The sequence below is a fragment of the Lampetra planeri genome, chromosome 14, assembly GCF_965212315.1.
Source record: "Lampetra planeri chromosome 14, kcLamPlan1.2.h2, whole genome shotgun sequence".
Taxonomy (NCBI): domain Eukaryota; kingdom Metazoa; phylum Chordata; class Hyperoartia; order Petromyzontiformes; family Petromyzontidae; genus Lampetra; species Lampetra planeri.
The window spans coordinates 14,394,684-14,406,529 of record NC_136120.1 but is presented as its reverse complement, the minus strand read 5'-3'; the positions used below and the strand labels follow the sequence as shown (position 1 = coordinate 14,406,529).

The 11,846-nt window shown below is 54.7% G+C and overlaps 1 protein-coding gene and 1 non-coding gene across 5 annotated transcripts; both read left to right on the top strand.

The window, feature by feature from the left end:
- The first annotated feature begins 2,641 nt into the window (after positions 1-2,641).
- Positions 2,642-10,671, top strand: LOC144722432 (protein-L-isoaspartate O-methyltransferase domain-containing protein 1-like). Of its 4 annotated transcripts, none has more exons than XM_078600692.1 (7): positions 2,729-2,977; positions 5,108-5,656; positions 5,982-6,084; positions 6,985-7,156; positions 7,704-7,821; positions 8,305-8,431; positions 8,924-10,671. In XM_078600692.1, the coding sequence occupies exons 1-7, from the start codon at positions 2,854-2,856 to the stop codon at positions 9,405-9,407; spliced, it is 1,677 nt and encodes a 558-aa protein (XP_078456818.1). In that variant the 5' UTR covers positions 2,729-2,853; the 3' UTR covers positions 9,408-10,671. The 4 variants fall into 4 exon arrangements, with proteins under 4 accessions (XP_078456819.1, XP_078456818.1, XP_078456820.1 ...); XM_078600694.1 differs by having other exon boundaries at positions 2,729-3,028; XM_078600693.1 differs by lacking the exon at positions 7,704-7,821 and having other exon boundaries at positions 2,642-2,977.
- Positions 10,672-11,231: 560 nt separating this feature from the next.
- On the top strand, positions 11,232-11,303 carry TRNAE-CUC (transfer RNA glutamic acid (anticodon CUC)). Its single transcript has one exon. It is a non-coding gene; the product is annotated as a tRNA-Glu (tRNA).
- Positions 11,304-11,846: the final 543 nt, after the last annotated feature.

Here is an 11,846-nt window from a genome sequence, read left to right as displayed (position 1 = left end):
GATGTGGGTGGTGGTATCGGTAACTGGTGATGTGGGTGGTTGTATCGGTAACTGGTGATGTGGGTGGTGGTATCGGTAACTGGTGATGTTGGTGGTGGTATCGGTAACTGGTGATGTGGGTGGTGGTATCGGTAACTGGTGATGTGGGTGGTTGTATCGGTAACTGGTGATGTGGGTGGTTGTATCGGTAACTGGTGATGTGGGTGGTGGTATCGGTAACTGGTGATGTTGGTGGTGGTATCGGTAACTGGTGATGTGGGTGGTGGTATCGGTAACTGGTGATGTGGGTGGTTGTATCGGTAACTGGTGATGTGGGTGGTGGTATCGGTAACTGGTGATGTGGGTGGTGGTATCGGTAACTGGTGATGTGGGTGGTGATATCGGTAAGTGGTGATGTTGGTGGTGGTATCGGTAACTGGTGATGTGGGTGGTGGTATCGGTAAGTGGTGATGTGGGTGGTTGTATCGGTAACTGGTGATGTGGGTGGTGGTATCGGTAACTGGTGATGTGGGTGGTGGTATCGGTAAGTGGTGATGTTGGTGGTGGTATCGGTAACTGGTGATGTGGGTGGTGGTATCGGTAAGTGGTGATGTTGGTGGTGATATCGGTAAGTGGTGATGTTGGTGGTGGTATCGGTAACTGGTGATGTGGGTGGTGGTATCGGTAAGTGGTGATGTTGGTGGTGGTATCGGTAAGTGGTGATGTTGGTGGTGGTATCGGTAACTGGTGATGTGGGTGGTGGTATCGGTAAGTGGTGATGTTGGTGGTGGTATCGGTAACTGGTGATGTGGGTGGTGGTATCGGTAAGTGGTGATGTTGGTGGTGGTATCGGTAACTGGTGATGTGGGTGGTGGTGTCGGTAACTGGTGATGTTGGTGGTGGTATCGGTAAGTGGTGATGTTGGTGGTGGTATCGGTAACTGGTGATGTGGGTGGTGGTATCGGTAAGTGGTGATGTTGGTGGTGGTATCGGTAACTGGTGATGTGGGTGGTGGTATCGGTAACTGGTGATGTGGGTGGTGATGGTGGTGATGTTGTGGGTGATGTTGGTGGTGGTATCGGTAAGTGGTGATGTTGTGGGTGATGGTGGTGATGTTGTGGGTGATGCTGGTGATGTTGGTGGTGGTATCGGTAAGTGGTGATGTGGGTGGTGGTATCGGTAACTGGTGATGTGGGTGGTGGTGTCGGTAACTGGTGATGTTGGTGGTGGTATCGGTAAGTGGTGATGTTGGTGGTGGTATCGGTAACTGGTGATGTGGGTGGTGGTATCGGTAAGTGGTGATGTTGGTGGTGGTATCGGTAACTGGTGATGTGGGTGGTGGTATCGGTAACTGGTGATGTGGGTGGTGATGGTGGTGATGTTGTGGGTGATGTTGGTGGTGGTATCGGTAAGTGGTGATGTTGTGGGTGATGGTGGTGATGTTGTGGGTGATGCTGATGATGTTGGTGGTGGTATCGGTAAGTGGTGATGTGGGTGGTGGTATCGGTAAGTGGTGATGTTGGTGGTGGTATCGGTAACTGGTGATGTGGGTGGTGGTATCGGTAAGTGGTGATGTTGGTGGTGGTATCGGTAAGTGGTGATGTTGGTGGTGGTATCGGTAACTGGTGATGTGGGTGGTGGTATCGGTAAGTGGTGATGTTGGTGGTGGTATCGGTAACTGGTGATGTGGGTGGTGGTATCAGTAAGTGGTGATGTTGGTGGTGGTATCGGTAACTGGTGATGTGGGTGGTGGTATCGGTAAGTGGTGATGTTGGTGGTGGTATCGGTAACTGGTGATGTGGGTGGTGGTATCGGTAAGTGGTGATGTTGGTGGTGGTATCGGTAACTGGTGATGTGGGTGGTTGTATCGGTAAGTGGTGATGTTGGTGGTGGTATCGGTAAGTGGTGATGTTGGTGGTGGTATCGGTAACTGGTGATGTGGGTGGTGGTATCGGTAAGTGGTGATGTTGGTGGTGGTATCGGTAACTGGTGATGTGGGTGGTGGTATCGGTAAGTGGTGATGTTGTGGGTGATGCTGGTGATGTTGGTAGTGGTATCGGTAAGTGGTGATGTTGTGGGTGATGGTGGTGATGTTGTGGGTGATGCTGGTGATGTTGGTGGTGGTATCGGTAAGTGGTGATGTTGTGGGTGATGCTGGTGGTGATTGTCTGAGTGTTGGTGCTAACAGTGATGTCGTGGTGGTGTGAATGATGGTGTTAGTGATGACAGTAATGCGAGCGGTGATGTCGTGTGATACTAGAAGTGATTCTGAGCGTTGATGTTGGTATGAGTTGTGTTGGTGGCGTGACTGATGTTAGTGATGTCTGTGATTATGAAAGTGATGGTGTTATTGATTATAGTGATTAAGGATATGTGAGTGGTGGTGGTGCTGATAATGGTCATGTGAGTGATGATGAAAGTGGTTGCGAGTGGTGGTGTTGATGAGAGTGGTGGTGTTGTGAGTGATGGTGAGAGTGGTGGTGTGAGTGAGTGGTGGTGTTGATAGTGGTGGTGGTGTTGTAAGTGAGAGTGGTGGTGGTGTGAGTGAGTGGTGGTGGTGTTGTGAGTGGTGGTGGTGGTGAGTGTGGTGGTGGTGGTGGTGGTGTTGGTGAGTGTGGTGGTGGTGAGAGTGGTGGTGGTGTTGTTGATGGTGGTGGTGGTGTTGTTGATGGTGGTGGTGGTGGTGTTGATGGTGGTGGTGTGAATGAGTGGTGGTGGTGTGAATGAGTGGTGGTGTTGTTGATGGTGGTGGTGGTGTTGTTGATGGTGGTGGTGGTGGTGTTGATGGTGGTGGTGTGAATGAGTGGTGGTGGTGTGAATGAGTGGTGGTGGTGTTGTTGATGGTAGTGGTGTGAATGAGTGGTGGTGTTGTTGATGGTGGTGACACGCCGTGACGTGGAGGTGACGTCACGGCGTCCCGTGTTCGTGTTGACACGAGAGCCGGGCCCGAGCTGCGCGTCCTTCCTCGCCGCCTCCGCCGCCGCGTGCGACACCCACGGTGAGTGGGGGGCGAGGAGTGGTGAGGAGTGCTGGTGGTGAGGTGTCGGTGGTGAGTGCTTTCATCGGGGTGACATGAGCACTGGGGGGGAATAGAGATAGCGAATGTGAGGGATCTGGGTTAATGAGATGAAAGTGAGGGAATGGTGAGGGGTGAGTGGTGAGGGCGAGTTATGGGCGAGGGTACAAGAAGCGAGGGGGTTGCGGGTGATGGACGAAATGGCGGAGCGGCCCGAGATTTGCGCCCTTTGGAGAGGGACACGGGGACCCCGTGAGCCCAGGACGGGGACCCTGGCGATTCCAGCGAGCTCGGGGTCGCAGCCTCTGCTTGAGTTTAAACAAACTGCAGCAACTCACGATGCCTGTGATTAAGAGCTTCCAACAATAAGATGAACAACACTACTGTACAGAGTACCTGCTGTAACGACACCCTTGCAACAATAGCAGGTTGTGACGTTACTACAACTGCAGCTTTATACACCTGGCGAAAGCGTAACGCAAACAAGCACACGGACATCGCTTTAGAAAGCGATGCATTCGCAACGATGACAATAGCAACACGGGGCCAGCTCGTGATGTCCCAGCTGGGATGTTCTTGAGGGGTTCGTGGGAGACGGGGACGAGGGTTGTGGCTCAGCTCTGAGGGTTCGGGAATTTTGGATATCGCTAGGACTGGGCTGGGGAAGGGGTAGGAGTGGGACAGGGTTATGGTTCGGCCACAGTGTTCGTGTACGGAGGTGAGGGTTGTCGTGTTGATGTCTCGGACGGCCAGAGCTCCACCAGGGCGACATGGCTGGGAGTTGTTGTTCGGGCTCCATTGTGGTGTCGCTTGGGGTAGCCAGTTCGACGGGCTCGGCCTGCGTCTCACCAGCTGCGACGCTGCTGTAATTATTATTGTTATATCTACGTAGTTTATTCCAGTAGTGCCATTGTTATGTTGCAGGAGGCGCTCCGGCCGCATTGTTTCTGTGGTGGTGGTGGCGGTGTTGTTGTTGTGGGGGAGGGGATGTTGGGCTCATTGCTGCCTCGCGCTCCTATTGGCTGCGTGCCCCCCAACGTCGATGATGACGTCACCAGTTGCCAGCTGATCGGTGCGCGCGCTGCATCATTCCCTGCCCCCCAAGGGGGCAGTTTAACGAGGGGCATTCCTAAAGGGGCATTGCTAACCAGGGGACATTGTTAACCAGGGGGCAATACTAATGAAGGGGCATTGCTAGCCAGGGGGCATTACCAATGAAGGGGTATTGCAAGCTAGCGGGGATTACTAATTAAGGGTATTTGCAAGCCAGAGGGCATTACGAATGAAGGGGCATTGTTAGCCATGGGGCATCACTAATGAAGGGGCATTGCTAGTCAAGGTGTATTACTTATGAAGGGGCATTACTAACCGTGGGGCATTACTAACAAGGGCGCATTTCGAATGAGAGAGCAGCACCACACATCCAGGGCATTGCAATTTTGGGGCATTGCTCGGAACATAAAATTTATTTTGGAGCCTTACCATGCCCCAGGGGGCATTACCTATGAAGGGACCTTTTCGTGGCCTTTTCTGCCCACCCCCCACCCAGAGGTGGCGTCCCTGTGCAGGGTTAGGCTCTCCGCGGGGGGTGGAGAGGGTGGGGGGCCTCGATGGAGGCTGTGCTGTATTTGTTATTGTCTGGGCCGCGCTGTCGCGGGCTAAATATAGATGCAGCAGCAGCAGCTCCATGTCGGCACTGGGAAGTGGGGCAAGTGGTAGTGACCGGCGCTGCTCGCGGTGTGGTGTTAACCTCATCCCTCACATCAGATACCATCGTCACAACGGGTAGCAGCTACTCCTGTGTGTGCACACTTGGCCGGCCGGGTTTTAGAAAATGGATTCGCCTGGAGTCTGGCTCCATCTCGGGCTCCATCTCGGGCTCTGGCTGGCAGTTTCTGAACTGCGGTGCCGTGCGGCGACACGTGGACCATGGAGCTTCCGTGTGAACAGCTGTGCGCCTCTGCCGTCCGGCTCTATCTGCCGCCACACCCGCGTTGCCATTTTGCGTCTCTGTGCTGTCACTGCCGGCAGCGGACCTCGCTGAGTGCTGTTCCCCATGGGTGCTGCTGAAACCGGCTCGGACTAACCCACCGCCTAATCCTCTTTTCTCAGATCAACGTCCGGTTAAGATCAATTCCATTACCAGGTCGGCGGACCCCCGCGCCAGCCATCATCGTCATCGTTGGGGCAGCCCGGTTGGACATGAGCGCCGGTTAAGAGGTGCAGCTGGTGTCTGTGGCTGCGTCGTTGAGGGCCCCCTCACCAGTCTACACGCACAGCTCGCGCCAGCCTCAAGTTTAAGCCAACGAATTCGGGTCGGCTCCGCTAATCTTGAAAACATCAGAGCGGTCGCGATGGGTGGAGCGGTGAGCGCGGGCGAGGACAACGACGACCTGATCGACAACCTGAAGGAGGCATCGTACATCCGCTCCGAGGAGGTGGAGAGGGCCTTCCGTGCCGTGGACCGCGCCCAGTACTACCTGGAGGAGTTCCGCGACAGTGCATATCGTGACCTCGCCTGGAAGCACGGCAACATCCACCTGTCGGCCCCATGCATCTATTCTGAGGTCATGGAGGCACTGAAGCTGCGGCGTGGGCTATCCTTCCTTAACCTGGGCAGCGGCACAGGCTACCTGAGCACCATGGTTGGGCTCATGTTGGGTGCGTGTCCCCTCTGCCATTTCTTACACCTGTATGCAAACACACCAAACCAGAGATTCATTTCAGGCGGTTCTGTGCAGGTCTGTGGCCCAGAAAATTATGCATCTATCACGCCACATCCAGTATACATCTCACTATGGCTTCAGCTACTACTCGTCATGTGCCACCTATTCCAGTCTCCTGGCGACAACGAGAAATTAAGCCGAGGGTATATGTATGTATGCGTATACACGTTGCTTCACAAACACTATATTTTTCATTTCCAGTGTAATTTAATCATTGATTGTGTGCATTGTTGGGTATGTCTGCATCTGCGTCTGGGCAGGTCCATTTGGTGTGAACCACGGCGTGGAGCTGCACGGGGACGTGGTGGAGTACGCACGTGAGAAACTCGATGCCTTCATCAAGACAAGCGACGCCTTTGACAGGCGAGGGTCTCCTGTCCCGCCTCTGACACATGGGGCATAGGGCAGCTCCCACTCTCACTTGGGGACACGGCATTGGGGGGCGGGGGTGCTGGAAGGTGGCGATACCTCATGCCGAGTCAATTGCAGTCAAAGAAAATTAAAATATCTTTAATCGTAGAAGTACATCAATCCACAAAAACACTACAATAAAAATGCCAAATCAAATGGCAAAGTTACGGCAAACTTATATTGCTATTCTCGTGAAATTGATATTGTAATGTGAAAAACTTGTTTCTAACAACATTAGATGGGGACAGTTAGCAGCGGTGTCCTGTCTACACGTGTGTCCATAACTGTGTGTGCGAGTATTCGTGCATTTATGTGTAATTGTTTATGCGTGTGTATGTGTGTGAGTGTTGTGTTTTGTGTTGTGCCAGCTTTGGATTGTGTGAGGAGCTCACAGATCCTTGAAAGATCTTGACAAAGTCCTCATCGGTGAGCTCCTCCGGTAGGCGAGGGTTATGTATCCCGCTTGCTCAGCCACCGTGTGCTCAAGCAGCTTCTGTTGGGTCTAATGGAGAGCACCAAACGGACACAGCATGTGCTAGACAACAGATGGTCTGATGTGGTACAGGAGGATGTGGAGCTGAGTGAATTTGCCTATGACCAGTAACAGTGCAGTCAACATTGGCCTCTGTGAAGGAGGCACGTGAAGGATGCTACTCGGCAGTTGGAGGCAGTCGCTCTCCAACCACAATGGAGGGCAAGGAGTGTAGCACCAGGCGACTAAAACACAGCAAGATGGCACAGTGGGGGGTGCAGGTTGTGCATCTGCCAATCATCTCAGTCAGTCAACTTATATAACACCTGGGTCTGTCGATGTGTTCGTGTCTGCGCGTGCATGTTTCTCTGCATATGTAGGTTTGAGCTGTGTGAGCCACGCTTCGTGGTCGGGAACTGCCTGGAGATGCGCGTGGAGAGCGTGCAGTACGACCGTGTGTATTGCGGCGCTGGCGTGCAGAAGGACCACGAAAACTTCATGAAGAACCTGGTGCGCGTTGGGGGCATCCTCGTCATGCCCATGGAGGACCAGGTGCCACGCTAACGCTCGCAAAGACGGATATCCCCCGGATAGCACACACAGGCCCTTGGGACAAGTGCTGTTAGCAAGCACCTTAGAAAGCCGGCACGGCGCATAAGAGGGTGGTGTGGCCACCACCACGTCTGGCTGCTTTTGTCTCCCCAGTACTGAAGTTAGCACACTGCACCAGGTACTCGTTTATGCCGAATCGATGTAGGGGAGGCCCATGGCCGGTATCAATCACCACTGATGTTAATCGTGGTAAGGAATTGAACCCAGTTTTCAAAGTTCGCAACAGAGTATGTTAACCACTGTACCCCAGCTCCACACACAAATAACAACAGCTGCCATTTGTCACTAAGTTCCAGCCCAGGTGTACATTAAGGCTACACGATGTGTCACTGGACTGGTCCAGGTGTTATGGGTTGACTGACTGAGATGATTGGCCAGTGTACTACCTGTGCCGCCCACTCTGCCAACTATCACAAATTCACTGACAAGCGACTGCACGGTGTACTCAAGCTGTGCATGGCACCTGCGTACCCACCTGCGCATGCAGCTGACACAGATCACACGGACAGGACAGAACGCGTGGGACGTGAAGAACATTCTGGCCGTGTCCTTCGCTTCGCTGGTGCTGCCCGGAACAACGCGCACGGACGGCGGCATCTGCCTGCGTGAGGATGTGTATGCATACACCTAATCCGCCCAGGTGGCTCTGCGGGAGAGTGCGCGGATCGCAACAGGATGGTTGGGGTGTTGACCCCTCAGCTCTCCAAGGTCGATAAAAAAGCACCACCGAGTGGAAGTCAACAGTGGTTCTCCAATCGATATACTTGCCCCTGCCATAGCAATGTGGAATTTACACCACTGGTGGCTGGAAACAGAAGATGAGTACCCCCTCATTGCTAATTTGAGCAGGAAATCACTTTGACTTGTGTGTTCACACCTGTGTGTACACTCTTACCATTGACGATTATCTAAACTGGTCCTAGGCCTCCCCTAGGTCGACTCAGGCTTAAATGAGTACCTGGCGTGGTGTGTAAACATCGCACTGGAGAGAATGTGGTGCTGGCCACCCACCCCCTTGTCGCTAACAGCACTTGCCCAAATGGGCTGTAAAGGCTATATGGGGGATCTTGTTGTTGTCTTGTGTGCAGCTCTCCTGGAGGTGCGCTCTCTGCAAGATCTGGCCCGTCTCGCTATCCGGCACACGCTGCGAGAGCTCATTAATGCCGAGACGGGAGGTCAGGGCTTCTACTCGAGCCCTCGGCCCCCCAAGCCAAGGTGCCCTCGCTCACTCACATGCACAGACACGTTTGGCCAACACCAGTGATGCTTATCTGAAGCAGTTCTGGGCCTCTATTAGGTCGACTCGGCCTCAAATACCTGGTGTGATGTGTAAACATTGCTGCTAGGGAGACAAAATCGGCCAGGCATGATGCTGGCCACCGACCCCTCACGTGCCGTGATGGCTTTCATAAGTGCTCACTAATAGCACTTGCCCCAACAGTCCACTTACGGCTATGCGGGGGATCTTTGCCTTTGCTTTGTTCAAGGGGTTCAGATGATGCATTTGCTCGGCCGCAACGCATCTGATGATCTAGGTTCAATTCTCGACCTTAAACAACGTCACGACGACGTGTGATCGCTCGTATCTCCCAGGGCTTAGCAGCACGTGCCCCTAACAGCCTCCAAGAGTGTGCAGGGGACCTGTATCTCTGCTCTGTGGTGCGTGCGTCCTGCGTGCGTGCGCTTCGTGTGCGCTGTCGTGTACAGACGTAAGCGCCGTCGTCCCCGTGGCCGTCGCATCAACACGTTTGTGTTCGTGGGGAACCAGCTGCTGCCGCACCACTTCGACTCGGACTATGAGAGCGACGAAGCCCGTGCGGAGGAGGGGGGGGGCGGCGGGGGCACCGGCGACGGCGCCAGGGATGCGTGCGAGGGCGCCGACCCCGACGCGGATGACGCGGATCCTGATGCCGTTGACCGCGACGCGGTCCCGGTGCTCGCGGAAGACGGCGCCGCCGCGTCGGCCGTGGTGGCCACGCCCAAGGGATGCGGCGGCGGCAACAGCACGGGCACCAACTGCGTGGGTGGCGCACACAGCACCAGCTCCAGCAGCTGCAGCAGCGCTAGCGGCGCTGCGGGTGGGCGGCCGACGGGGGAGGAGCCCGAGCGCAACTTCCTGCGCGAGCGTGTGCTGGCGCTGCCCCTGCCTGAGGCCCTCAAGGCGTTCCTGCTCTACTTCCGTGATAAGTGACGGCCTCCTGAAGGAGGAGGCGTGAAGCGTCGCAAAGCGCTCTCGATTTGACGACCGCGAAGATAACATTTCACCGAACTGCCGGCCCCGCACGGCGCTTGGCGCTTGTCACAGGACACGCGCTCAGGGAATTCTTAAAAATGCCCCTCGAGACGAGCGTCTGAGTCTGCTGCTGCTGCTGCTGCCGCCGGGACCCTCGGCTTCCTCCAGGGAGCGACCCCCTCCTCCCTCGCGCCGCAGGCCTGGGCTCCACTCTTCCTCGGTGTTGCTTGTGGAGCACCGGACCGCTTGTAGGGTTTTAGGGCAACATCTAGCCTCTACTAAATCGCTGACCTGTACTTCATGGAGCAAGTAGTCTGTTCTGACCGCTTAGAGTGTGTAGAGAGTCACTTTTTCCACCCAAGTGTTTATGTGATGACTTAAGCAGAGTGGGTCCGGTAGCATTGCCTCTGTCAAACGAGGAGAAAACCCCGTGGGCTTGCACCGATCCACTTTTGACGCTGTACATGAGTTGTAAATAGTGTTTAAGATAAAACGTAAGAAAAAAAGTCTAAAATAAATCATGTTAGCCTTGTATCGCAATATTATACCGTTTTGAAAGGCTGAGCTGTGCGTCTCGTGTCCCTGGGCTGTGTGACTCCCACAGGGCTGCGAGGGGGTTGAGGGTCAGGGTGAGGTGACTGCTGCTCGCCACTCTTTGCTCGCTCCGAGCGGGGAGGTGTGCGGGCAGCCACTGCGGTCGGTGAGCACTTTAGCACACGCGACGGCGGGTCCACTCGAAATCGACGAGGCCGCGAGGACCCAGCGGTGCCACAGCCCCTCTGCTCGGGAACGCTGCTGGGGATGGCAGGGGGGGGCACGGTGGCACCGTGGACGCGGGGCCCTGCGCAGCGAGCGCCACTCCCTCCCTGTAGGCAATTAGAGCAGCGCACGTCGTCATTGTTCGTTTTTTTATTATTAATGTAGGGATGCATGTGTTTTTAACTTTTCATGAAACACAATGTCAGCCGATTTGTAGCCGATTTTCAGTGGAGAGCAGTGGTAAGGGTCACAGAGTTTGGTGATGTGGGAGCTGAGGTTTTTGCAGAAAAAATTTCAATGGAATGGAATTTCGTTGAATCCCGGATGCGGAGAGAAGTCTGAGTCTTAGCGCTGGCGCGAGGGTGCCAGGACAGATGGGTGGCGGCGCGTGTAGAGATGTTCCTCGATGTGCGTCACGGAGTCATGTAGATAAACGCAATCATCAATAAAAATGAGAATCAAAGTTGTGTCGAGTCTACTGATGCTTGGCACGACGCGGGGGAGGGGCGGGGGACCTGGTTGTGTGCGCTCTCGCCTCCACGCTTTGGAACAAGCGTCTGCTCTGGGTAGCAGTGCACTGCTACGAGAGTGAGGTCCTTTCTTTCCCCACGTTCACTTAACACAACGATTGGTGCTGGGATGGGCCTTGCAACACCAAATGCCCCTACGCCCCACCAAAGTGTTCTCCAAGGCGATGGATCGCAGAACAACTTGACTGCCCTCCCTGAATCCGAGAGAGTCTGAAGCCAGTCCTCCTGACCAGGCTGAGACCATGTGTCATTCTAAGCAGCTGCCTAAATTCAAACCCAGCTCGGAGCTCACATGGCGTGAGTCAATCACTCACCTCAGAAACCGTTGTGCTATAAACAAGGACCTTTTGCAAAATGTATCTCATTTAAAATCCGCGTTATTGGCAAATGTATGACGTTCTTTGTTCCAAAATTTGCTTAATCGCCACAATTTGCAATGTTTGTACCCTTTTCTGATATGTCAATAATTCATGCAGTGGCGTTCACATCGCGCTCCCTGGTGGTCTAGTGGTTAGGATTCGGCGCTCTCACCGCCGCGGCCCGGGTTCGATTCCCGGTCAGGGAACATGTTTTTATTTTTTATTATTATTTTAAGTTTCATTGAAAGATGAATGGCTATTTCATATCTGAAATGCATAGTGAATTATCGCATCATTCGTGGCGATTTGTATCAAGTAATATGCGTCGTTTGTTGCCACGGTCACTTGCGCTGCCCTTCGAATGAAACGCGGACTCCGTCATGGGGGTAGCGGCGTGCGGTCGCGCAGGTCCCCGAGTGCCCGGCAGAGGGCGCGGGTGGCACAGAGGGGCACGGCACAGAGGGCCACACAGAGGGCCTCGCCACAGAGGGCCTCACAGAGGGGCACGGCACAGAGGGGCACACAGAGGGGCACGGCACAGAGGGCCACACAGAGGGGCAAGGCACAGAGGGCCTCACAGAGGGCCTCACAGAGGGGCAAGGCACAGAGGGCCACACAGAGGGTCACACAGAGGGCCTCACAGAGGGCCACACAGAGGGCCTCACAGAGGGCCACACAGAGGGCCACACAGAGGGCCTCACAGAGGGCCTCACAGAGGGCCACACAGAGGGCCTCACAGAGGGGCAACG